This window comes from Sorex araneus, chromosome 1 (assembly GCF_027595985.1).
Source record: "Sorex araneus isolate mSorAra2 chromosome 1, mSorAra2.pri, whole genome shotgun sequence".
Lineage (NCBI taxonomy): Eukaryota > Metazoa > Chordata > Mammalia > Eulipotyphla > Soricidae > Sorex > Sorex araneus.
In genome coordinates this window covers 169783771-169809854 of record NC_073302.1, presented here as the reverse complement: position 1 = coordinate 169809854, position 26084 = coordinate 169783771, and the positions used below count along the sequence as shown (strand labels likewise).

The following is a 26084-nucleotide window of genomic DNA, read 5'->3' as shown; positions in this document are numbered from 1 at the left end:
GGTCCCCTGAGCACCGCCAGGGATAATTCCTGAGTGCATGAGCCAGGAGTGACCCCTGTGCATCGCCGGGTGTGACCCAAAAAGCAAAAAAAAAAAAAATTTACCTTAGATTACAGTAATGACAAGGCCAGAGGAAAGAAATGGAGGGGAGACATAAGAAGAGGCAGCATCAAGGTACCTTGGACAAATTGGTGGTATAGTGGTGTGGTATGTATATGTGTGTGTATGAATATACATATATATATGGAGAGAGAGAACCATCAATATGATGCACAGGACCTAAACTATAATAATTAATCTTAAAATTGTGTCTCTTAAGGAGAAAGGCTGGAGTGGGGAAGAGAAGTTGATGTTGGTGTTATGATTGTTGGAATATTGTGTACAGAAACTCTAGTATGAACACAACTCTAAATCACAGTGCCTAAATATAATTATATATATGAATGTATGTTAGAGAAAAGAACAGAAAGTGATAGTTGATGTCTGAAGATTTTTTTCATAAATTTTTAAGGTACCCTGAGTTACAAAATCATACATTGTTTCAATAAATCAGACTAGATAATGCCATAATTGTGTTATCATAATATTATCAATTTGTTACTATTGTTCTTCTTATTCTCCATTTGAAATAGTTTCACCATGCAAAAGTCCAAAATATTTTCACTCCATTTTTTTAAAATTGTAAATGTGTAATTGTATTTTTGAAATATAAACACTTGGTGTTTCTCAACCACATTATCATCCATGCTCCTCCTACAAAATATCATCATCTTTAGTTGCTCTTTCCAAGGCTCTCAACTGTTTTTAAAGAAAAGTTTGTGTTTTTCATGCTCATACTTTTTCATGCAATTTATCTGTCCAGATGTATACATTGACAGTTGCCATGTCATTTTAGTGGTAGGTTAATAACTGAGTTCTAAGTTCCTTCTCCTTCCCCACCATGCACACATAATATGGAATTACATACTCCTTCCAAACTACAAATACTTCTGTTCATCATTTTCAAATTTAGATTGCTTCATGTATCATTCTAGATGAAAAATACAACAAATTTATTGAGATTTCGTTTTAAAGTATGCTTAACCAAGACTGGGTTAGGTGTATCCTTCAGAAAACATATTTCCGTGCATTTTTCCAGCTACCTAAAATAGGCAGTAGTTGAATTCTTAATATTAATCAAAACTGTCAATTTTTGCAAGCAAGCATGACTTTATAACGTGCTTTGAATTTTATAAAATATTACAAATGGTGTATTTTCTGATTAACTCTTTCAGTTCCCTGAAGAAGCAACATGATTTCATATCACAACTAGCAGAATTCAAACCCTGATGACTGAACTGTGTAGTCTCAAAGTTATTTGATTTCTTTGAGATGCAATTTTCTTACCTATAAAATATAATACCTACCTTGGATATATGTTTAGGAAATATATATGTTTAGGAAATACCTTGAATATATGTTTAGGATATAATGTGATTATAAAAAAAGACATCCAGGGCCCAGAGCAATAGTGCAATTGAGGGCACTTGCCTTCCACGTGGCACATCCAGCTTCATTCCCTGGCATCTCTTTGATCCCTAAGTGCAGAACCAGGAGTAATCCCTAAGCACCACAGGGTGTGACTCACCCCCCCCCATTTTTTTTTTAAGGATAATAAAATCTGGTAATGTAGCTCAGGGACTAGAGCACTTGTCTTCCATATGTAAGAAATCCCCAGTAATTGGAGAAAAAGGGGGAAAAAAGAGGTAACCTTGGGTGTGGATGTGTGCTGAGGAGAGCAGACTACCAGAATAAAGGAGCCTTGGCTGGGACTCGAGAGATAGTACAGTAGGTAAAGCATTTATCCTGTACACAGTCTATCCCAGTTCAACCCCACTGTACCACATCTGGTCCCCCAAGCACCACTTGGAGTAATCCCAAAAAAGCAAAGAAAACAACAACAAAAAGAACAAAAGATGATAACCAAAAAGACATCTTGAAAAGCAAATGGGACTGCATTAAGAAATGATGTCTATTCTAGAATTTCCTGTAATATAGCAGAAATTCGAAGTACTAGCCCTTTCCTAATGAAGCTTTGTAATTATTCCTGCTGATATCTTCCCTAAGGAGAATGGGGGGGGGGGAAGCAATCTATAGACGTTTGTGTCAGTTATGCTTGTAGAAATCTACCTATACCTATCCACTTCCCTCTGTAGAGGATTCAGTGTGATTTGGTGATAATAAAATGTCCTCATTATTCATGATGAAATCCACCCTCCTTTTCTTTCACCTCTTTGACCTCCTGCCCATTCTGCAAGACTCCTTGAAGTAATAAAGATCAAAGAAGCATGGCTTCAGTAAATAAAAAGGAACATTGCCCTGAGCATCACTGTCGGGAGAAGGGCGCTTCCTAACACAAGGTGTTGGGAATACCACCAACCACTCCTCCACGTTCATTGAAATCTACTCGAAAGCTGAGCTATCCCATGTACCTTTTTGCCCATTGAAGTAGTAATGTAGGGAACAGGGATGTAACTCCAAGGTGGAACACATGCTTTGCATCCAGAAGACCTGGTTTTCATCCCTGGCACCATGCGGGGGAGGGGGAGGGGAGCTCTAACACGTGTGTGGCCAAATTTGGTCTTTTTTATGGTGTTTTTTAAATTGAGTTTTCCATTTGGGGGCCATACCTGGCAATGATTAGGAACTCCTCTGGACCCAACCTTTGGGCATCTCTCTCAGTCGGGATCATGGAGTGCTGGGGATTAAACCTGGGTCTCCAGCACGCATCGCACTCACTCAAGCCCAGTGAGCTACCTCCTCAGCCCAAACCTCGTTTTTTCAATCTTACTGATTACCAGTAGATGAAAGATTAAGGACAGTATTCTTATTGTTAGTATAGTTTTTATTTTTTTTCCTTTATTTTTATTTTTTTTATTTTTTTAATTAGTTTATTTTTAATTAGAGAGTCATCCTGAGGGTACAGTTACAGATCCATACATCTTTGTGCTCATGCTTCCTCCATACAAAGTTCAATAACCCATCCCTTCACCAGTGCCCATTCTCCACCACCCGTAAACCCAACATCTCTCCCCCCCTCCCCAGTCCCATCTCCCCCCACCCCACCCTGCCACTATGGCAGGGAATTCCCTTTTGTTCTCTCTCTCTGATTAGGTGTTGTGGTTTGCAATAAAGGTGTTGAGTGGCCATTGTGTTCAGTCTCTAGTCTGTATTCCGCCCGCCTCACCCTTCCCCCACATGACCTCCAACCACATTTTACTTGGTGGTCCCTTCCCTGAGTTACCCAGAATGAGAGACCAGCCTCCAAGCCATGGAAACTATCTCCTGGTACTTATTTCTACTATTCTTGGGCGTTAGTCTTATAGTCTATTATTCTATATTCCACAGATGAGTGCAATCTTTCTATGTCTGTCTCTCTCTTTCTGACTCATTTCACTTAGCATGATACTTTCCATGTTAATCCACTTATATGCAAACGTCATGACCTCATTTTTTCTAACAGCTGCATAGTATTCCATTGTATAGATGTACCAGAGTTTCTTCAACCAGTCATCTGTTCTAGGGCACTCGGGTTTTTTCCAGATTCTGGCTATTGTAAACAGTGCTGCGGTGAACATATAAGTGCATATGTCACTTTGACTATGTTAGTATAGTTTTTAGATAACAGTTTCTTTTAAAGAAAGAATGTCAAGGTGGGCTACTGGTGTCAGCTAGACCAGGTGATCCATACTTCCAATCTGAGGACCAAGGCTTTCCAACTTATAAGAATGGTCAAAAGGAACTAAAAGTAACTCCCAAAACATGCTTCTTGGCTGAAGTTCTGGGACAGTCAGAGCTCAGAGGACAAGACTGAACCTACAAGACATTATTATAAGGAAAACAAGTTAGACCAAGAAAGAAAGATAGGTGCATGATCTCACACTGGAATCTAAAAAGGTTTAGTATATGGAAGCTGAGAATAATATAGTGGTTTCCGGTGTCAGAGAGCTGGGGGAAGCAAAATGTTGTAGATAAAATGGTACAATTTCTTGATGTTGTATAGCCAATAAGTCAAAAGTTATCTAATATATTGGCAGAGTAGCAGTAGTTGATAATGGCGTTTTGAATGCTAGAAATGTACTGAAAGAATAGGTTTCTGGTGGTGAACATGTATACACAAAAAGTAGTAATTCTGAGGATTAATTAGCTTAACAAATGCCATTATTTTACTCTCTTTGGGTATATCTCTTAGGCTTTTTCTTTTCTACATTTACTTCGAAGTATTTTATCCTTTTTGGTTTGAATGTGAGATTGTTTCTTCATTTCTCTTTTCTCTAGCTCATTGATTGCATATATGAATGCAACAGATTTTTTTATTGACTGTTGTTTCCTGGCACTTTCCATATCATTTATTATTTCTAGTTATTTTGCAGAGTCTTTAGCATTTTTATATGTAATCTCATCTTCAAATAATAATAATTTTATTTCTTCATTTCCAATTTGTATTTCTTTAGCTCTTTTTCTCAATTACTCTGGCTAGGACTTCCATAGCTATATTGAACAGTTTTTGTGACTTTGGAAATCTTTGCTTTTTTTTCACATGTTAGAGGGGAAGCTTTCATCATAGTTTCTGATAATAATTTTAAGTATGTTTTTGTCTAGTATGGTCTTTATTAGGCTAAGGCTAATATAAGGCTCCTTTATCCAATTTAGCTTTATCACAGGACTGGAGCATAGCACAGCAGGTAGGGCGTTTGCCTTGTACGCAGCCGACCCAGGTTTGATTCCTCTGTCCCTCTCAGAGAGTCCGGTAAGCTACCGAGAATATCCTGCCCGCACGGCAGAGCCTGGCAAGCTACCCGTGGCATATTCGATATGCCAAAAAACAGTAACAATAAGTCTCACAAGACCCTTAACCTTTAATTAAACCTGTAGTGATTTGTTTATCCTTGAATCCCAGAAGTCAATCCTACCTGGTCATGATGAATGATTCTCTAAACATTTTTTTTTGGTGGGGTGAGGGTGGGAATGTTCTACCAAGATTTTCTTGAAGACTTTGCATACATTGCATACATGTTTACCAGAAATAACTTTTTATAATAGGGGGAGTCTTTTATATGTGTGTGTATATATGTGTGCTTTTTTTTTAAATTTGGTTAGATTTTTTTGCTTTTGGTTTTTGATTTTGGATCAAATCCAGCAGAGCTTAGGACTTACTCCTTATGCTGTGCTCAGGTATCACTCCTAACTGATGTAATTGATCTTTCTTTCTCTAAATTTTCTCTCTTTCTGTCTCTGTATTTTTTATTGTTTCATTCCTTCCAGTGGTGCTAGTGAGAAGGCACTTACAGGAGTGATACCTGAGCACAGAGCCAGACCACAGGCCACATGCTGTGCCGTGTACAAGGCACATGCCCTGCCCTCTAAACTATCTCTCCAGCCTGTTATGTGCCATGCTTGTGTGGTTTGATGCTCTGTGTAGTTTGCCTGGTAAAATATATTATATCTGAACATTTGGTAGAATTCAGTAGTGAAGCCATCTGTCCTGGACTTTTGCTCTTAGGAAGTGTTCTGATTATTGTTTTGACTTCTGTACTTGGGATTTATCTGTTTAAACTACCTCTTCTTAGTTCAGCGTTGGGAGGCTATAAATTTGTCCATTTTTCCTTGGTGATTCTTTTTTTTTTAATGGATTTTCATTTGGTTTTGAAGCTACATCGACTAGTGTCCAGGGCTTATTCCTGTCTCTATGCTCAGGGATCACTCCTGGTGGATTCAGGGGACCATATGGGATGCTGGGGATAGAACCCAGGTTGGCTGAATGCAACACAAGTGCTCTCCCTGCTGTGCTGTCACGGTAGCCCCAGTGATTCTTTTTTTTTGTACATATGTTTATATTGATCTCATGATGTTTTGTATTTCCATAGTATCGTTTGTAATTTTACCTCTTTCACTGTATCACTGTCATCCCATTGCTCATCGACTTGCTAGAGCGGGCACCAATAACATCTCCATTGTGCGACTAGTTACTGTTTTTGGCATATCGAATATGCCACAGGTAGCTTGCCAGGCTCTGACGTGCGAGTGAGATACTCTCGGTAATATCTTGCCTGGCTCTCCGAGAGGGGCGGAGGAATCGAACCCGGGGTGCATTCTTGATTTTTTTATTAGCATTTACACTAATATTCTTTCCTTTTTTTCTAGTTTAGGCTATTTTATTAACAATTTATCTTTTTTTTTTTAAATTGAATCGCCGTGAGATATAGTTACAAAGCTTTCATGTTTGAGTTTCAGTCATACAGTGATCAAACACCCATCCCTCCACCAATGCACATTCTCTAGCACTAAAGTCTCCAGTATACTCCGCCCTTTCCAACCCTCCCCCTGTCTCTATGTCAGATAATTTCCTCCATACTCTCTCTGTACTTTTGGGTATTACGGTTTGCAGTATAGATACTGAGAAGCTGTCATGTTTGGTCCTTTATCTGCTTTCAGCAAACATCTCCCATCCTGAATGATTTCTCCAACCGTCATTGACTTAGTGATCCCCTCTCTATTCCAGCTGCCTTCTCCCCTAGCTCATGAGACAGGCTTCCAACTATGGAGCAATATTCCTAGCCCTTGTCCCTACTGTCTTGGGTGCCAGTCTCATATTATGTTATTTTATATTCTACAAATGAGTGCAGTCATTCTATGTATGACCCTCTCTTTCTGAATCATTTTACATAGCATGATACTCTCCATGACCATCCACTTGTAAGCAAATTTCATAACTGAATCTTTCCTGACAGCTGCATAGTATTCCATTATGTAGATGTACCAAAGTTTCTTTAACCAGTTGTCTGTTCTCAGGCACACCAGTTGTTTCTAGATTCTGGCTATTGTGAACAATGCTGCAATGAACGTACAGGTACAGATACAGATGTCATTCTACTGTGCTTTTTTGTACCCTCAAGACTGGACCAGTCAGCATTGTTTACACTAATTTTCATCAGTGCACCTATATAAGGCCTTATCAATTTTGCTTTTCCTTTTAAAAACTGGTTTTACTGATCTTTGTATCTCTTTATTTTCTCTTATTTATTTTCTTCTGTTTCTCATTATTTCCTTCCTTCTACATTTTTTTATGATTTTCTTTTTAAAAAGATTTTTTATTAGTGAATCACCATGAGATAGTTACAGACTTACAAACTTCCATGTTTGCGTTTCAGTCATATAATGATTGAGTACCCACCCCCCCACTAGTGTCCGTTTTCCACCACCAATGGTCCCAGCATTTCTCCCACAACCTCCACCCCGTCCCCTCCACCCCATCCCGCCTCTGTGGCAGGGCATTCACTTTTGGGTATTATGGTTTGCTGTAGAGGTATTAATTAGGCATCATGTTCAGTCTGTAGTCTATTTTCAGCCCGCATCTCCCATCCTGAGCAGGCCCACCTAGCACCCCACCTAGCACCCTTTGTTTGGTGGTCCCTTCTTTATCTGAGCTGCTTTTTCCCCCAGCATCTGAGTCCGGCTTCCAAACTGTGGAGTGATCCTCCTGGTTCTTATCTCTACTGTTCTTGGGTGTTAGTCTCCCATTCTGTTACTTTATATTCCACAAATGGGTGTAATCATTCTATGTCTATCCCTCTCTTTCTGACTCATTTCACTTAACATGATACTTTCCATGTTGATCCACCTATATATAAATTTCATGATTTCATCTTTTCTAACAGCTGCATAGTATTCCATTGTCCTTCTACTTATTTTTGTATGTTCTTTTTTTTCCTATTCCCTTCACAGTAAAGTTAGTTTATTTGAGACTTTCCTTGTTTCTTGATGTAGCATTGTATTGCTATGAACTTCACTCAATACTGTTTTTGTCTCACCTCATAGGGTCTAATAGCATCTCATTTTCACTGTTGAAGTAATTGTTTTCCCTTTGATTTTTATGTTAACCCAAGAGTTATTCAGATGCATTGTTAAGTTTCAGAAATTTCTAATGTTTCATATAGGGTTGATGTCTGGGTTCATGCATTTTGTTTTGATTGAAAAAGATGCTTGGTTTATTTTGTCTTCCTGTGTTCACTGAAGGACTGGCGCGATAGAACAGGGGGTAGAGCTTTTGCCTTGCACTCGACCGAACCTGATTTGATTCCTCCATCCCTCTCAGAGAGCCTTGCAAGCTACCTAGAGTATCTCGCCCGCACGGCAGAGCCTAGCAAGCTACCTGTGGCATATTCGATATGCCAAAAACAGTAACAATAAGTCTCACAATGGAGATATCACTGGTACCCACTCGAGCAAATCAGTGAACAATGGGAGGACAGTGCTACAGTGCTGTATTCACTGAAACTTGGTTTTGGTTCCAACATGCCATCTTAATCCTAAGACCGGTCCACTCCAGATGAGTACGTTGTCTTTCCTCTTGGAATGGAAATTTCAGCATGTGTCTGTTAAGTGCATTTGATCAGTTGCCACATTGAAAGGCATTATATCCTTACTAATTTCTTTGTGTTTTGTTTTTTGTGAGGGAGGGTTGGGGCACAAGCACAGGGATTACTTGGCTTGGTTCTCCAGGTTCACTCCAGGGGATGCTCAGGGAATCAAATGGTGCCAGGAATTGAACCTAAGCCTCCTGCATTCAACTTATGAGCTCCAGCTCTTTTATTTTTAGTCTGGCTGATAAACTAATTGATTCAAGCGGTATGCTGAAATTCTCTGTTATACTCATGCCGTTGTTACCTCTTTTGGATCTCTTATTTTACATAGTTATAAAATATACCTGTGTTGGTAACATTATATTAATGAGAGTTAGATCATGTTGGTGATCACCTTAAAAATTATGTTATTATAGTAATGTTTATCTTCTATAATCTTTTATTGTTGCATCTGTTTTAGTAGATATGTGACTAACAGTTCCTGTCCATTTTTCTGTTATTTGCATAGTTTCTTACTTCAGTTTTCACTGCATCTGTTTATCTTTAGATCTGTGTAAATCTCTTTTATGTACCATATAGAGGAATCCTTTAAATATCTAATGTAATTTTTTCATGAGTTTCTATCTATATTTGTATGATTTTTTCTTTCAATTTTTTTGGAGAGTCTCTTTTTCATATTTACATATGGGTGTGTAAGATCTTCAGGTAATCATTGTTTATCATGATTATCATGGGAATTGTATCAATCTTTTTGTGTAGAAGATAATCTTTTTTCTATGTGTGTTCTCATATCTACTTGTCTTCATTAAACAAAAGTCTTTCCTTTACCTCTTCCCAATTAATATTTTTATTGTCTAATTTTGGGGGACTGGAGCGATAGCACAACGGGTGGGGCATTTGCCTTGCACATGGCTGACCCAGGCTCAATTCCTCTGTCCCTCTCGGAGAGCCCGGCAAGCTACTGAGAGTATCCCACCCGCACAGCAGAGCCTGGTAAGCTACCCATGGCATATTCGATATGCCAAAAACAGTAACAACAAGTCTCACGATGCAAACATTACTGATGCCCACTCAAGCAAATCGATGAACAATGGGATGACAGTGCTACAGTGCTATTGTCTAATTTTATTCTTGTATATGTTTCTCATTTTTTATTATAGTTTAATACTTTACTTCAGGTTTTATTTAAGCTTTTCTTTTTATGTAAAAGAAATCCTCTCAGCAATTTTTGCAGTCCAGTTGTGTACTGGTAAACTCCATTAGTGGAATTGGTAGACACTTTATTTCTCTTATTTGAAAGGTAGTATTTTAATGGATTCTAGTTTTATCTTTTAAAGTTGTTAATGTTTCAATCTACTTTCTCTTAGTAGATTTTCTACTAACAGATCTAATGATAATTTTATTGCAGTGCCTTTGTATGGTTTTTTTCTCCTTGTACTCTTTAATATTGTTGACTTTGAAACTTGGCATTGTAACTTGATGCAAGGGTTTTTTGTTTGTTTGTTTTTGCTTTTTGGGTCACACCCAGCAATGCTCAGGAGTTACTCCTGGCGGCTTCTGGGGGGCCATATGGGGTACCAGGGATCAAACCCAGCCGTGTGCAAGGCAAATGCCCTACCCACTGTGCTATCACTCCAGTCCCCAATGCAGGGTTTTTTTGCAGTTAGAAATTTCATTGTCCTATCAACTTACTGGACTTCTGGATTTAGCCCTTGCTGCACTCTTGGTATGTTTTAAGCTATTATTTCTTTAAATTCACTGTTCCCTGACTCCCCCTTTCCCATTTCCTGGTATACCCATGCTCCTTATGTTTCCGCTTCTTGTTGAATCTGATCTTTATTTTTCCTAAATCTTTTTTCCTCTCTTCTCTACCTTATGTGTCATTTTATCTTCAATTCTGCTGATTGTTACCTCTGCAAGATACATCTGCTTGCAGTGCTCTCCATGGACATTTGCATTTTCTGTCTCAGTATACTCAACATCTGCTTATTGTTCTTGTAGCTCCAATTTCTTTGGTACTAATTTCTTCTGATCCTTCATTTCTTTCTAATTTTATCACAGTTTCATTTTGTTAGAGGGCATTTAGCATATCTCACTGGTTTTCTTCATCATAGTTATTTTTAATTCACTGTCATTGGACTCTTCGTTTCCATGTAAATAAGATTTATGTCTAAAGATTTTTATTTCTCATTCTTTCTCTGTCACAGCGTTTGTTATTCCTGGGATTTACATTGTATTTCTCTGGAAGGAAATGTTGTAATTCTAGTTTTGGAGTTCTTTTCTGTGTTTTGTAACTTCAGTGTTGTGGGGAGATTACAGTCAAACTACAGTCAATGGAGTTCCTGCCATTCTGCATTCTGCCATCCGGCATGGCTGGGGCCAGCCTAGATATAAAGTCCCTTGAAGTTCCCACTCCTCTAGTGACTCATTCAGAATCTGAGCACAGAGACCATACTCCCAGATTTTTTCTCCAGGTCTAGCCACACTGCTGCAGTGGTCATGGCTTCCTTGAGGAGAGATACCCCTGGTTTTCCTAGAGACAATGGGAAATCATTGAGATTTCTATGCTGAATACTTGCCAAAATATTTACAGTTTTATTAGATCTGGAGCTGAGATTTAGTACTGGAGCACATGCCTTGCGTGGATGACTCTGGGTTTGATCCCAAACACCACCAAGTGATGATATTGATTCTTTGCCCAGTCTTAGCATCCAGCTTCTTCAGACATTAGATTCCTCCACCTCCCCACTCCTTTATGTGCAAAGTCACTGGAGTCTGAAGCCTTCTGTGTCCCCAGGGCTCTGATGCTTACTCTATGCCCCACATGCACATGTGGTCTGCAAGCCCCCATGGCTCTCCTCCTGGGCCCTGCTACAGGGCAAATACATGTGTGTAGACAGCGGGGCTTAGCTGTGAAGACAGACTTTTTTGAGTCTTCAAGAAGCTGAAGGAATATCAATTTACCACAGTTTTTTCAACTAAAATAATGAGAGCTTTGCATCCCGCTACAATACCCAGCTGCAGGCCTGAGTCTTCCTCACCATGAGGAAACTCAGTGGAGTCTAGAGATATAGATCTCCCCCTCCAACATCTAAATGTCTCCACTTCTCGCTTGTCCCCATGCTGCTTTGACTTGGCACCGAGCATCTAACTGTCCTCTCCCAGTTCCACCAACACCAGAGGCTTTGGCCATCCACCTCAAATATGTTAGTATGTGATGAATCTAGTGTTCTCTGGTGACAGTCTATACAAGTTGCATGGGATAATCAGTGAATTACTAGTTGTGCTTTATGGAAGGTGGAGGGGGTGGGGAGAGGGATGGGCACAGTTGGCAGTGCTCAGGGCTGCTCCTGGTTCTACACTCAAAGGATCACTGCTGCAGGCTTGGGGGACCATATGGGGTGCTGGGGGTTGAGCCCAGGTCGGTCATGTGCAAGGTAGCACCCACTGTACTATCGCTCCAGCACACTACTTGTGCATTAAAGGAATTTTTCTGACATAACTTAATCCCACCACATGTAGGCAATCCCACCAAATTTAGTTAGCTCCTTGCTAACTAGGAGATAGCAAGTTAAAAGATGATTAATTGTCTGCATGTAGTAATATACCATCACACATTAATACTAGAAATGTAAGATGTAGTTTTACTTATGTGGCATGCAGGTCAGCAAAATTAAGACTGACATAACACACAGGTAATAGCCAAATTGCATCAGATTTGGAAGTACCTAATAGGATGGATAATATTAAAATATATATCTAATCATTGCCTGTCTGTTGGTAGTGCCAACTGCTGTCATTGAAAAGACTGAATTTTTTTAAGAAAAAGAGAAAGAGAAAGTCATTCTTCATTGAAGCTATCTCCTTGTATCATTGGAAGCCTATTTTTAGTACCTATAGAAGTCATGATTTTGAATTTATTAGGAGCTGTGATGAATGATAAAACAAATCATCCATTTACATATCTTGACACTGCTTTGGAGAATACGTATTTCTTACAAGCAAGTGTCACATTGTATATAAAAGCTGGCTAATTGTGTGCTAATCTTCTGCATTATCTAGAACTCTCTGATGTGGTAGTCTATCAATGGCAATATTAATTTTTCTTATTTCAAATGTATGAAATATCTTCTAAAACCCAATTTCTTTTATGGTTTCTGTTCTCTTGTATAATTTTGCATTCAGCTGCTAATTAAGATGAGAAGTGCAAGTTACAGAAAATATATCCTCTTTCACCCGTCAAGCGTTTGTAGTACATGAAAATACTAGTATTCTGTCCATTTGAAATGTAAAAATGAGAAAAGCATTTAAGAACATTACTGGATGTTGTGTTTGTTTTTATGTTTTTTTTTCCTGCACAGTTCAATAGTTTCATTGATCTACTGTTTCTTACAAAAATCTGCCATGCTTTGTGAACCTCACTTTCTAATCTCCTACAGCAACCCTTCCTTTATGTTAGTTCTGCTCTCCCTGGTCCCAGAACAGTAGGGTTGCCTTGACAAATCTATTCAAAAGCCATCCCTCAGCCTTTATTGGTGGGGACTGGGGCCTTTGAAATTCTCTCCTCACTGCAACACAGCTGACATCTTCTTCCAGACAGAATGAATTAAGGAAATACAATAAGACACTTGATCTACCAGTCAAGGATCTTTCCACAGTGAAGACGGATTCCATGGTGCACAACCAGGGCAGCAAGCATCTAAAAATACACAATACATGCTTGTTTACCAGAATAGCAATCAGCGATTTCTCCAACATGATTGATAGGATGATTTCTTTTAAAATAAAATCTGTCTAGAAATTCAGTGTGTGTGTGTGTGTGTGTGTGTGAGAGAGAGAGAGAGAGAGAGAGAGAGAGATTTTTTTTGTTTCAAAAACATGAAATTCATCACATATTTAGGCTAGATTTCCAGACTTGAAATATCTAGAAAGAATATAGGTTACGTTTTATTTCACTTATCTAAGTTATAAATCATTTTTATCTTTAATATTGAAGATTTGTGTCCTCAGACACAGCTTCTGTTTAGCAGGTTATGTTTCTTTTGAACTGCTTTGCTACAGTCTTCTTTGAAACCAGTTAGAGTAATAGTTACAAAACAATACTTTTGATATGAACAATATTTTAAGAATGAAAATTTTATTTCCTGTTGTTGCAAACGCAAAGAATATAGTTCCTCTTCAAAATATACTTATTCTTTTACAAGTTCTTATTTACATTTATTCCAGTTGGAATTTAAAAATATACACCTTTAAAATATTTTCATTTTGTTGCCTGTAGTTATTTGTTTACTTCTAGTTATGTAGTTTTCTCTTAGAAATATTCACATAGAGTTACAATTCCTGTAAAGTTACATGGCCTCTTGTTGTCTACACAGCTGACCAGCTAAGTTATAAAGTCATGCTGGTGATAAGTAAATACTATTTGCATACATTTTCCTCTATATTAAAAATAAGTTGAATATACCTCTTGGTTTAGGTTACATAAGATAATACATCTCTGCAGCCTAAATTGTTGCTCCCGATTTAAATCTTGTTTAAAGATTATTGTCTCTGTTGTATTTCAGAACTGTTGTAACTGGGTCTCCAGTTCAGAGCCATTGGACACATCAGTGGAATCCATGCTTCCCGACTGTCCCCGAGTCTCAGCAGGTATGTGTTTGATGGGAGGTGCCTGGAGCCCTTTATCAGGTAAAAAAAAAAAAAATAGTCTGTGAACCAAAATGTGGAAATCATTATGCAAATTAAACATGTTGTTGTGATATTGAATCATTAAGAGAATTATTGGTAACATGAGGCAGGGATCTGATCTACTACCCAGAATTTATTCAAGAGCTGAAAATACATTCCCACAATCTCAGTAAACTAAATTTTGATAAGTAATAGAGACAGTATGTGTTGAAGCTTAGGGAAATAAATTGTGCTTAAATTTGAAAATTTGTTAAAATAAGGACAAGGAGAGCCGGAGAGATAACGTAGATATTGAAGCACTTACCTTGTGTATGACCTGCACTCATTATACCGCCAGCACCACATGGGGCCACCAAGCATTGCCAGGTACAGCCATGAGGCTGTGAGCATTTCCAGAGTGCCCTGGGCAATCCGTGGCGCCACAGGGCACGAGCAGCACTGCATCCCCAATCACTCTTGATGAATCTCCATCCCAGTTGGCTGGGAGTTACCAGGAGGGACCCCCAGGCCTACTGAGCACTGCTCAGGAGACTAAAATGTTTTTATAATAATACCTGAGTAGCCATACAGGAACTCTAGCAAATTGTTTGTTTAATTCAGTACCAACTCAGTGATCTGACAGTCAGTGCAGTGAGTTCAGAGAGGAGAGAATGTTGTCTTTAGAACAGTTTTTTATGAAATGTATTTTGTCTGAACTTTATGTGTTAGATAGCATTTAGATTACATGAGGTTGTTTGGAATGACATTCTAGGCAAAAGAAATAGCAATGAAAGGAGTAACAACTGGCGTTGATCTCCAAATGTTTACAGGGAATAAAAACAAGACTAGCCTGCTAGTGGAGGTAAGAGGTGGAAAGGTGAGCACCTCAAGAAGGAGATTGGCGACCAACAATTTAAGGATGGCATTGATTTCTAGTCTACAGGATTTGTACTCTAGTCTCTAATCCCTGGTAAGAGGAGAGGTGACAGTTTTCATTGCTTTCTGGTTTTGACTCTCAGAATTCCTAACTAGTCTGAACGGTAAAAAGGTGAGCTTTGGGCTCTGAATTTGGCTGCAGGGTAGAAATGGGTTTCTTTGGTCTTGGCCAGGGAAAGAACAGAAGTTTGGAATATGAAGTGTTGCGTGTAAAAATTGCTAGGTAGAAGAATTCACTAAGTACTTGGAGTTGCAGGTATGTTTGTTTTACATTTAAACGAAATTATTTGGAGAACAGTTTAAATACTGGCTGAAAACTATTGTGAAGCTAGATAGATAGAACAGCAGGGAGAGCACTTGCTTTATATGTCGCCAAACGAGATACGATCTCTGAACCCCACATGGTCTCCCAAGCACTGCCAGGAGTGATTCCTTAGTGTAGAACCAGGAGAGAACCCTGAGCACCATCAAAGGTGGCCAAACTAAATAAATAAATACAAGGACTTGAAAGATAGTATAGTTTGTAGGGTGTTTGCCTTGCTGACCCAGATTCAATACCAGGTACCACATATGGTATCCCAAAGGCTTGCCAAGAGTGATCTCTGAGCCCAGAGCAGGAGGTAAGCCCTGAGAATAGCTAGGTGTAGCCCCAAAGTAAAACAAAATAGTAGAAGTATGTTGAAAATGTGACAGGACAGTACCTAGTTGCCAAAATGACAGTTATTTACTGGGGCTAGAGAAATAGTATGGCACTTGCTTTGCATGCAGCAGACCCAGGTTCAATTCCTGGCATCGCAAACAGAGTGTGGCCCAGCCTCCTCTCTCTCTATGTCTCTCTCTGACTCTCTGTCTCTGTCTCTGTCTCTGTCTGTCTCTCTCTCCTTCCTTCCTTCCTTCCTTCCTTCCTTCCTTCCTTCCTTCCTTCCTTCCTTCCTTCCTTCCTTCCTTCCTTCCTTCCGAGCCTTGTAGTTTGCAATACAATACTAAGAGATTATGTTTATTTCCTTTACCTATTTCCAGCACACAGTTCTTATGCAAAGTGATCATTTCTAACTATCTTTGTCCTAGTGGTCCCTTCTCTATCCCAGCTGCCTTCACCCCCAGCATTTGGGGCAAGCTTCCAACCGTGGACCAATAAATTGTTATATCTTATCATAGGATATTAAGTCTTTGTATGAGAAATGACTAAGATATTATAGGTTAAGCCTTCTATGTTAATGTTTTGTTCATTGAGATTGGTTGCCATTTACCATTTGGTATGCTACTACTGGTTTGTCGATGATGTAGAGTTTGAGATGTCAGAAAGTTAAGAATTTTTATCGGGAATGAACAGCTATTGATTGATTTTTAACTGGGGACGGCCAGCTTTGGGGTGTGGACGTGACTGCTGGGGCTTCTGAAGGTACAGGGAAGTTGGGGGAGTTAACCCATTCCAATTCTGAGAAAGCCTGGAGATTTCAGTCACAAAACACACATACCTGAATTTTCAGCAGGCTCATTTCACAGTGAAATTCTTCCTGAGAATAGAGTCCAGCCGGGGGCATGGCAGTGATTTTAGACTGTGGGAACAGGAACTGCCAGGGCTCTGTTTGGGCGGACAGTGGGATTACTTGCCCCCTCCAGATGTCTCAGCTGGGCACAGGTACCTGAACAATTTTCTGTGGCTTGTTGATCTTTCAAAATTTATTTATGAGTTTCTGGAACAAGGCAGCGAGGTCTTCTCTTTCATGCAGCACTGCAGATGGTTCATGGGCGTGACTTCCACAGGCCTAAATTTTGGGCAGTTTAATTTCTCAGAAGACTTGATCCCGAGTTGATGGGATCAACCTGAAGGTATGACAGAGACTTTGGGGTGTCAGGAAACCGCGGGCACCGTCAGGCAGTGGATGCTCTTGCCCAGCAAGTCCAGGTTGATAGAGATGCTGCACCCTCTGGGCCCCAGCAGTGGGAGAACCAGAACCAAGGCCAGGCCAGGGTGGTGACTGTGCCACCACTGCCGTTCCAGAGGAGATTTTCTTCCAAGACTTGCTGCAGGCAGCAACCGCAGCGAGGGCAGGGCAGGAGAGCAGTGGCAGCATTAGGCAAGGATGCCCAGTGGTCAGTGAGCTACAGGGCCCATCCAAGTCAGCTCCTCATAGCAGGAACTTAGCCACTTTGGCAGCTCCAGGGCCCACGCCTGCAGCAGCACCAGGTTGGACTCGAAAAGCACTCTTTGAGAGAGAATATTTAAATGACACTTACATTCATTCACACAGAGATTCTGTGACTGCAGCAGCCCACGGCTGAGAGCGCCGAGAGCTGCCGCAGCTCCCCCAGCCCTGGCTGCAGCCACGCTGCCACCACCTCCCACATCGTGAGCCATACTCTGCATTACTTAGATTTGTTTCCACTGATACCCCAAATGGCCACAGAAGCACCATGAGTATTAGATTTAGAATGAACAGTTCAGTATTAGTAAATGGATTAATCAATAGAGTTCACAAAATAAGAGAATTGGCTGGCTGGATGTAGGACAGAATTTGTCACCGGGATTGGACCATTGCTAGATCAGCTGTCTCTGTAAGACTGTCCAGTTTGTGCATGATATTGGAGCCGGAGACCACAGAAGAGAGTTGTTAGAGGAAGGTGGATGGATATAAAGTGGTTTAGAGTGAGAATTAGCTAGCCCATGTGTGTGAGCTAGACCGCATAAGGATAGATTTAAACCCATGTCAGTTTTTGTTGTCTCTGCTTAGTGGCATGAGTGTACTGTAGAAGAAGCCCGTGTTCTTTGTCATAGAGATACTAACCATATACGCACCTGGACCACTTGTCAGAGAGGCTGACAGAGAAAGGGAAGGTGAGGTGGAGGCATTTCTGGTCACTGTATCATGCCACCATCCAAACCACCTACCGAAGCACATTCCCTAGCATACATAAGCTAGAAATGGCTGCCTCTTCACTGAATGGCGTTGTGTAGCATTCAAAGAGAAACACACCGTTTGAAAAGGAATTCAGGGAAATGTTGTTTCTAACCAGATTATCTCATTACAGAACTTCCACAGTCTACCCCACTGTTAACTTGGCACTCATGTGCACGTGTAACCAGACTTTAGCCTCAAATAAGGACATTAATGAAGCCATACTTCTCCCTTCTATTTCCTTGTCTCTGGTTCTATTTCTAACAACAGTACTTAACATTTATGTTTTCCTGGATCCTCTGTGACATTAGTATGGATCACAAATACCACACAGGAGCTAGAGTCACAAAAAAAAAAAAAACTAGTGAAAGATAGCAGAACAAATACTAATAAACAAAAATGCCTGGTAAGCACAAAAATCTAGAAACAACAACTCTAAGAGAGACATTAGGGCACGGGTGATGGTGAGAAAGTCATCTCATGCTGTGGATTGCTGTCAGAAAAGAGCTTATAAAATCTTTGGCCGTAGGGCCGTGGCGGTAGATTACCTTGTGATGCACAGGTCTAGCACATGGAGGCCCTGAATCCATGTAGGTGTCTCCACACTGCTGCTGGGGGAGAAGGGGGCAGCTCAAATGCCCCTGCCCTCAGGCTGAGCAAACTGGCTGTGGCCTTGAGCCTGTTCCTACCCCAGTGCCACTAGGTGTGACCCCTTCAAAAGAAAATTGCTCACGGTGTATGAGAAGACATTACCCAGGCTGAAAGGAAGGCAAGACGTGTGTAAGGGTGCAGAGTACAGCTTGCTTTGGCTGCCACATGACTGCCACGACTCTTAGTAGTTCTGTCTAGAGCTAGGCGTGGGCGACACGGCTGCTTAGGCCCCTGCGCTTTCAGGGCCCTATGTGAGCACTCTCTCCCTCTTTGGGTGCATGCGTTCAGTTTCCATGCACCCGTTCAGCAACGAAATGCTGTAGTCCAGATATTACATCCGGAACCAAGGATATAATTAAATTACAAAAGATAAAGCTCCCAAGCGGAACCGATGCCCCATTATGGGAGGCAGACGATAAGATAATTAAGAATTGACCCTTGAACAAGAAGGAGGGTAGGGCACCAAACCACCACCCCTACCCTTCCCATAGTGGACTTCGTAAATATCTTCAGTCTTATTGTCCTCGTGTCTGGTCAGCTGAGAAGAAGGAGCTAGTCTGGCTGTTTTCGAAGTGACAGAGGCAGGGAAGTTGAGGAGCTGGAAGGGGGACCAGGCGAGTCTGGTGTAACTGTAGGGAAATGTTTTGTTTTGTTTTGTTTTGTTTTGTTTTGTTTTGTTTTGTATGCCCCAACCAAAAAAATGAAATAAAATTTTAGATTGACTTTGCCACTTGCCATTAAAGAAATTCGCTAAGCTTACCTAGAGTCACCAGAACTATGTGCTCCAGATCTGTATTTCTCACCTGGGAACTGTATGGCCCACTGTGGGTCCCCAGGATATTCCAAGGCCCCCACAGGTGAAAATCATGTAAATATAGGGCCATGACATAAGACAAGGAGGGGGGCACAAGTAGTACAGGGTTCCCTCAGGAAGAAAATAAGGTCAGAAGGGGACCAAGAGGGAAGCAGGTGGAGAAACCCTGGGCTAGATGACCCGTGCCTGCTAGCATATTTCCTGCTGCAATTTATTTTTTTTTAATTTTTTATTAGAGAATCCCTGTGATGTACAGTTACAAACTTATGAACTTTTGTGTTTGCATAAATCTCTCACTTTTTTCCTTGCTCTTATCATAAGTTGGAACAAGCTTTGATCTGATATTGCAGCTTACCTGGAACACTTGGTGTAAATATGGATACCTAAAAATTAGAAAGATGATAGAAAAAAAAAAGAGATTAAAGCAGAGCTGAAGAGATGGTACAGTGGGTGGGACATTTGTCTTGCAAGCAGCTGACCCAGGTTCTATCCCTGGTACCCCATATGGTCCTCTGAGCCCTGCTAGGAATAATCCCTGAGCACAAAACCAAGATTAAGCCCTGAGCACCACCTCAGATCAAGAATAAAAAAAAAACATTAGATTTTTCTCTGACAAGTCAGAAATTAAACTTGAAAAAATTTTTCATTTAAATAATCCTCTCCTGATTCTGGATGTTGATAACATATGCCTAACTGTCAAACTTCCTTTCCCGCACTAGAACAGAAAGACAAAAATTAGCAGTACTAGGTGAATTTGAATTGTACAAAACCTGTTAATGTAACCCTGATTTTTCTTTGCTTAAATAGTCCAGATTGACTGTTTACACTGACTGAAATTACTGAATATTTGCTAAATATTCACTTCAGTCTATTGCTAAAAATACTGTCTTGAGGAAATGACACTGAAGAGTTATATCTATTCTTTGTTAGTGAATAATCACTTGCATCTAAAGATAGCAATGAAGAATCAACAGTAATTGCTTCTAGAATGTGTGTCATTCAGAATGTGTAGATGGGTTGAGTTTTCTAATATGGTTTTGATGCAACTCAAATTAATTGGGTAATTGAAATCTATGCCTTGTCTTATAAGCAGGCCTTACAATTCAAAGCATATTAGCATATATGATATATATATTACTTTTTGACTACATATACTGCTCAGTGATCTTCTTTCCATTCAAAAGGTATATATTCTAATTCTTTAAGTGATGCTTTAATTAGCTAACTAGCACTTTCCAGGCAGTTTTTTCCATTACTATAGAATTGGCCCTGCAGCTATTATTCACCAGTTAGTTCCTCTATTCATTGTTCTATGCTACCTTGTAATTATTAGTTAATATAAGGGATAAGTATTCTAAAACTTGACCACCAGAAATTCTTGTGTTTTCAGTGATTCATTCCCAATAATTAGCCAGATTCAGGAACTCTGAGCAAATAACTGATTAGAGAATCATTTAAAAATAACCTTCCTAAATGGGTGACATTAAGTGGGTTACACTATTTGCCCCCAGTTATATATGCTTAATCAAGTCTAGTATTATTCTATGATTTTAACTTTTTTATTTTCCAGCATAACAGTGAATATGAGTTATCTCCTTCTAGAAATCTCACTTTAAAAAAATATATTAAAAATAGCCACCATGTTTTTTACAGCTTTCTGAACTGATTTGTGAAAAACTCTTTCGAAGAATTTGGCAGTAAAGGTGGCAACTCTCCTTCTACTGAGCTAACTCTTCCCTTTAAAGATTAAAGAAATTTTAAGCTAATCATTTTGGAATGCTTTTGGGTAAATAATCAAATAGTATGAAGTGGCATTTATACTTGAAAATTATGAGTTAATGCAGAATCTGTATTGCTTCTACTGCCCTTATAGCAATAACTCCTGGCTCTTCATGCAGTATCTCTTAATCACTGGAAAACTCAGGGCCACTGGCACCCAACAGAAATTTTCATCCTTTTTATCACATACCCTATAAGTATTCCTCTTCTCTCCTATAACTGTGCTTAACTTGTCCTCTATTTCTTCTTCTCTCTCTGGGTTATTGCTCTATGTGCATGTGTGTGTGTGTGTGTGTGTGTGTGTGTGTGTGTGTGTGTGTGTCCATCTGTCTGTCTGTCTCTCTCTCTTTCTGCCTATGTGTGGGGTGTGTGTGTTTGTGTATGTGTGTGTCCGTCTGTCTGTCTCTCTGTCTCTCTGCCAGTGAGCTGTGTGTGTGTGTGTGTGTGTGTCCGTCCATCCATCTGTCTATCTGTATGTCTGTCTCTCTCTCTGCCTGTGGGTGTGTGTGTGTGTCCATCTATCTGTCTATCTGTATGTCTGTCTATGTCTGTCTCTCTCTCTGCCTGTGGGGTGTGTGTGTGTGTGTGTGTGTGTGTGTGTGAGTGTGTGTGTGTGTGTAAGAGAGAAAAAGAGAAAAAAAGAGCCCTGACTTTTTCTTTCTCTCTCCTCTGGTCTAGTGCCTGATTGTGAATCCCTGCTACACACACAGAATCATATTCTCCTACCCCCTACCTACAGAATCTTTTTCTGTAGCCTATGGAATTACTTCTCCAGAGCCCGCAGTCACTCCCAGCCCATCCTGACCTGTGTGGTTTGCCTGGGCTCCCTGCCATCACTTCTCTTTGATTGTGTGTTAGGTGCCTCTCAAGCCACAGGATCTCTGTCTCTTGCTCATATATTCCCTGTCTGCTCCCATTCAGCCCTGCCTGCCTGCTCTATCTGTCAAAGACAGACATCTAGTCTTCAGGGGTGGATCTGAACTTTGGCAAAAATATCCCCGAATATACTTCTTTTTAAAAAATCTTTTAATTTTTTATTTATTTTAATGCATACAGAAGCCACAGCTATTAAAACAATTATAGAGTTGAAATTGATTAGATTTTTAAAAAGCTCAAATATTAAATAAGTATATTTTTAAAAATCAACTTTTATGTGAAAATTTTTATATCTGATCATGGGGTTAAGTCCTTGTCTAAGAAAATATATTCTTAGGGACTGGAGTGATAGCACAGCAGGTAGGGCATTTGCCTTGCACGCGGCCGACCCCGGTTCGATTCCCAACATCCCACATATGGTCCCCTGAGTACCACCAGGGGTAATTCCTGATTGCAGAGCCAGGAGTGACCCCTGTGCATCGCCAGGTGTAACCCAAAAAGCCAAAAAAAAAAAAAAGAATATATTAAGCTATTTGTTGCTAGGAGAACCTTCTCTGTTATTGTTTGTTGAGTTTAGTTCACTTCTTTTTTACTTTCCCATCTTATTTATTTGCTCCTACTGGAATTTCAATGTTGAGGAACTAGAAGGTCTCATGTGGCTGTGTGTGCAGTGGCACAGTCCAGAGACTTCAGGATCTCTGCACACGTAGTGACTGGAAAGTAGCTGCCAGGGATTCCAGAAGTACGGGGTGAGGGTAGGCTGCCAGTCCTCAGCCTGGGCACCAGGGTACCTGAAATTCTTCTCAGTTTGGCATCTCTGCAGATAATATTCGTGAATCGGTGGAGTTGAGCCCTTGGCCCTACTGCAGTGGTGGGGTGTGGGTGTGGCTTCCAGGGCTTCAGCAGGGTGGGGACTCTGCCCACCCACCTACCTAAGGTTTCAGCCATGACTAGTGTTTCCATTAATTTTAGCTGTTTGTCATACATCTCCTTCAAAGACTTAGTTGGGAATGGGGGGCGCAGGGAGTGAGTGAGTCAACATTCCAAATATATGTCTTGAGAAAAGGGTGCTTTGCTTTTCAGAAGTGATCAGGAATATCTAAAATAAGTTTTTTCTTTAGCACAGAAATTAGCAGAGTGAATAGTAGGTACGGTATCATAGATCAAATATTTTCTATTGATGAAATCTCAGTAATTATCTACATTATTTATCAGTACTTTACAAACATCGATATATTTCTTTTAAATTTTCCTCAGGTTTCTTATAGTACTTCCTAGAACTAAGAAGTTAGTTCTAATGCTTAATAAACTTTTTGAGAAATAATTTGACAATTTCCATGTTTAGATAAAAAATTGATTTAGCTGTTATCTTGAGGCTGAATATTATTTGAGAATCATCACTAGTATTTCTGGAGCTATAACACAGTGGGTAGGGCATTTACCTTGCACCCTGCCAACCTGGATTCGATTCTTCCATCCCTCTCTGAGAGCCCAGCAAGCTACTGAGAGTATCCCGCCCACACGGCATAGCCTGGCAAGCTACCCATGGCATATTTGATATGCCAAAAACAGTTAACAACAAGCTTTACAATGTAGATGTTACTGGTGCCCGCTTGAACAAATCCATGAACAATGGGACAACAGTGCTACAATATCTCTAATACCCCTTAAACTTTTATCAACCCAAATCTTCAATATATTCTACCAGTAAATATGGAATAAAATACCAACTGTTTCATAGATGTTTGAATAGTCTAATGCATTGATATTTGAGAGAATTTAGTTGCAAAATATTATTTATTCATTTTAAATTACTTACAAAAACAAGTAACTTCAAAAAGTTACTTGTTGAAAATTTAAAGAAAAAATAAGCAATACCTGGGCTGGAGCGATAGTACAGTGGCTAAGGTGTTTGCCTTGCACGCGGCCGATCCGGGTTTGATCCCCAGCATCCTATATGGTCCCCCGAGCACCTCGAGGAGTAATTCCTGAGTTCAGAGCCAGGAGTAATCCCTGTGTATCATGGGTGAGGCCAAAAATGCTAAAAAGTAAAAAATAAACAACACTCTAAGCTTTGTGAGGCAATAATGTTTATTAATGAAACTTTTTGTTTAAGACCTAAATTAAAAATTGTAGATACCGTTCTAAGGTAATATTGACCTCAAGGTACTTTAATTTTTCAGCTAATGTTTTAGATGTTTTTCAAAAGGTAATATGGATTATTTCATTTTTTGTTTTCATTTACTTTTGCGAAGTTGTCTCCATAAATTCTATTTTAATTTATGTTGCAAAGTAGTAGAGTCTTTCCTGCTTAGTTTTCAGAAGGATTAAATTTAGAGTAAACCATTGTTAATTTAACTTCACAAACATAAATTATTAGATATAACCAATATGTGAGATAGCTGTTTGTGGAATTAAATAATATGCATTTGGAATTCTATAATGAAAAGCATGACCTTCCATAACCATCATAATTTAGAATCTAGTGTTGCTTTTCTAATGAAGGAATGGTCCTTCTTTAGATGATTGTTTCTGCTTTTCTTCAGACACGGTTTTAAATATATAGTCAAATATAAGCAGCAAACCTTAATTTTAGAAAATTTATTTTTTTCCAATTTGCTTTTTAATTAACTTGTTTTCCTTAAAATTAAAGCCTTAACTCAAGCCATACCTCACATAATGAGTTATTATTGATTATTATGAGGTAAGAAGGAAAACTATGTATTTGTTATTTAATCCCACAAAGATTTATTAATCTCTCAACATGTTCAGGCCACTAGTCTATACTCTATGTGTCTAAAGATTGCTTGACATGACCCTTGCCCCTCAAATTCTCACAGTCTCCTAAAAAGAAGTCTTGTATTTGTTGCAGAGATTCTCTTTGTTCCTAATCAGAGGATGATCATTGAAGTAGGTGGTATGTAGAGGCAGGTGAAGGACTTAGAAACTCCTGAGGACCCAAAAGTAACTCTTAATTCACTGACCCTCTCCTTATTAAATGGTACTACACTGCTCTGGAAGTTAATGATTCTTCTGAAACGCATCTTCTTTCCATACTCTGATGATAACTGACTTCTTACTCTAGAAATCTGATTAGCGTGAGTATGCTATTGTGATTTTAAACTCATTTCTGTTTCTGAGTCAGTATTCATGAAGAGCTCTGGATTTATCTTGACGATGGGAAATTTGCGCTATCCCAAATGAGGAGAATAGTTCTATTATTGGTAATTTTAGGGTGCACAATGTTTAGTGTCCAGAAAATGTGTATAATAGCACCATCTCCATTAATTATGATCACAACTATTAAATTAGTAATTCCCGTGTTGTAGACAGTAGATACAAGGGCCAAGGGGATTGTCCCATAGCTGGAAGACTGCTTCATGAGCGGAGGGGAGAAGGCAGATGGAATAGAGAAGGGATCACTAAAAAAATGATGACTGGAAGAACCAGTTGGGATGGGAGATGCATGCCGAATGTAGATAATGGACCAAACATGATGACCTCTGAGTATCTGTGTTGCAAGCTATAGTGCCCCAAAGTAGAGAGAATATGGAGAATATTGTCTGCCATAGAGTCAGGGGGAGGGTGGGAAAGGGGGCGTATACCTGGGATATTGGTGGTGGGGAATGTGCACTGGTGGAGGGATGGGTGTTTGATCATTGTGAGATTGTAACCCAAGCATGAAAGCTTGTAACTATCTCACGATGACTCAATAAAATTTAAAAAAAAAAAGTTCCAGTTTACCCAAATTTCCTCTGCCATTGTGTAATTAAGTAATGCCAATTCCCCCCAAAAAAGCAAGTTTGCTACTTTAGTTGCCACGATATATTAACTGTAAATAATTATATTAATTGCAATTCTAAATATAAATAATAGATATGAATCATAGTAACAGGCACGTTATATAATTTTCTTCAAAATCTGACACTATCCAGTCATTATATATTGTTCACACAAAAGAGAGCTTCACCAACAAAGATCAACATGCCACCCAGAATGAAATTTGAGAAATGAAATTAGAAATTTCAGAAAGGAAAATATTATTTATGATCAAAAAAG

General features: G+C 39.5%; 1 protein-coding gene across 4 annotated transcripts in view; it reads left to right on the top strand.

Annotated features, from left to right (window-relative positions):
• FAM172A (family with sequence similarity 172 member A) overlaps positions 1-26084 on the top strand; it is a 452093-nt gene that overhangs the window by 289606 nt on the left and 136403 nt on the right. For all 4 annotated transcript variants that reach the window (XM_055120157.1, XM_055120093.1, XM_055119959.1 and 1 more), the window contains one exon: positions 13967-14051. In XM_055120157.1, the coding sequence (XP_054976132.1) occupies positions 13967-14051 (85 nt within the window). The remainder of the gene's footprint in view (positions 1-13966; positions 14052-26084) is intronic.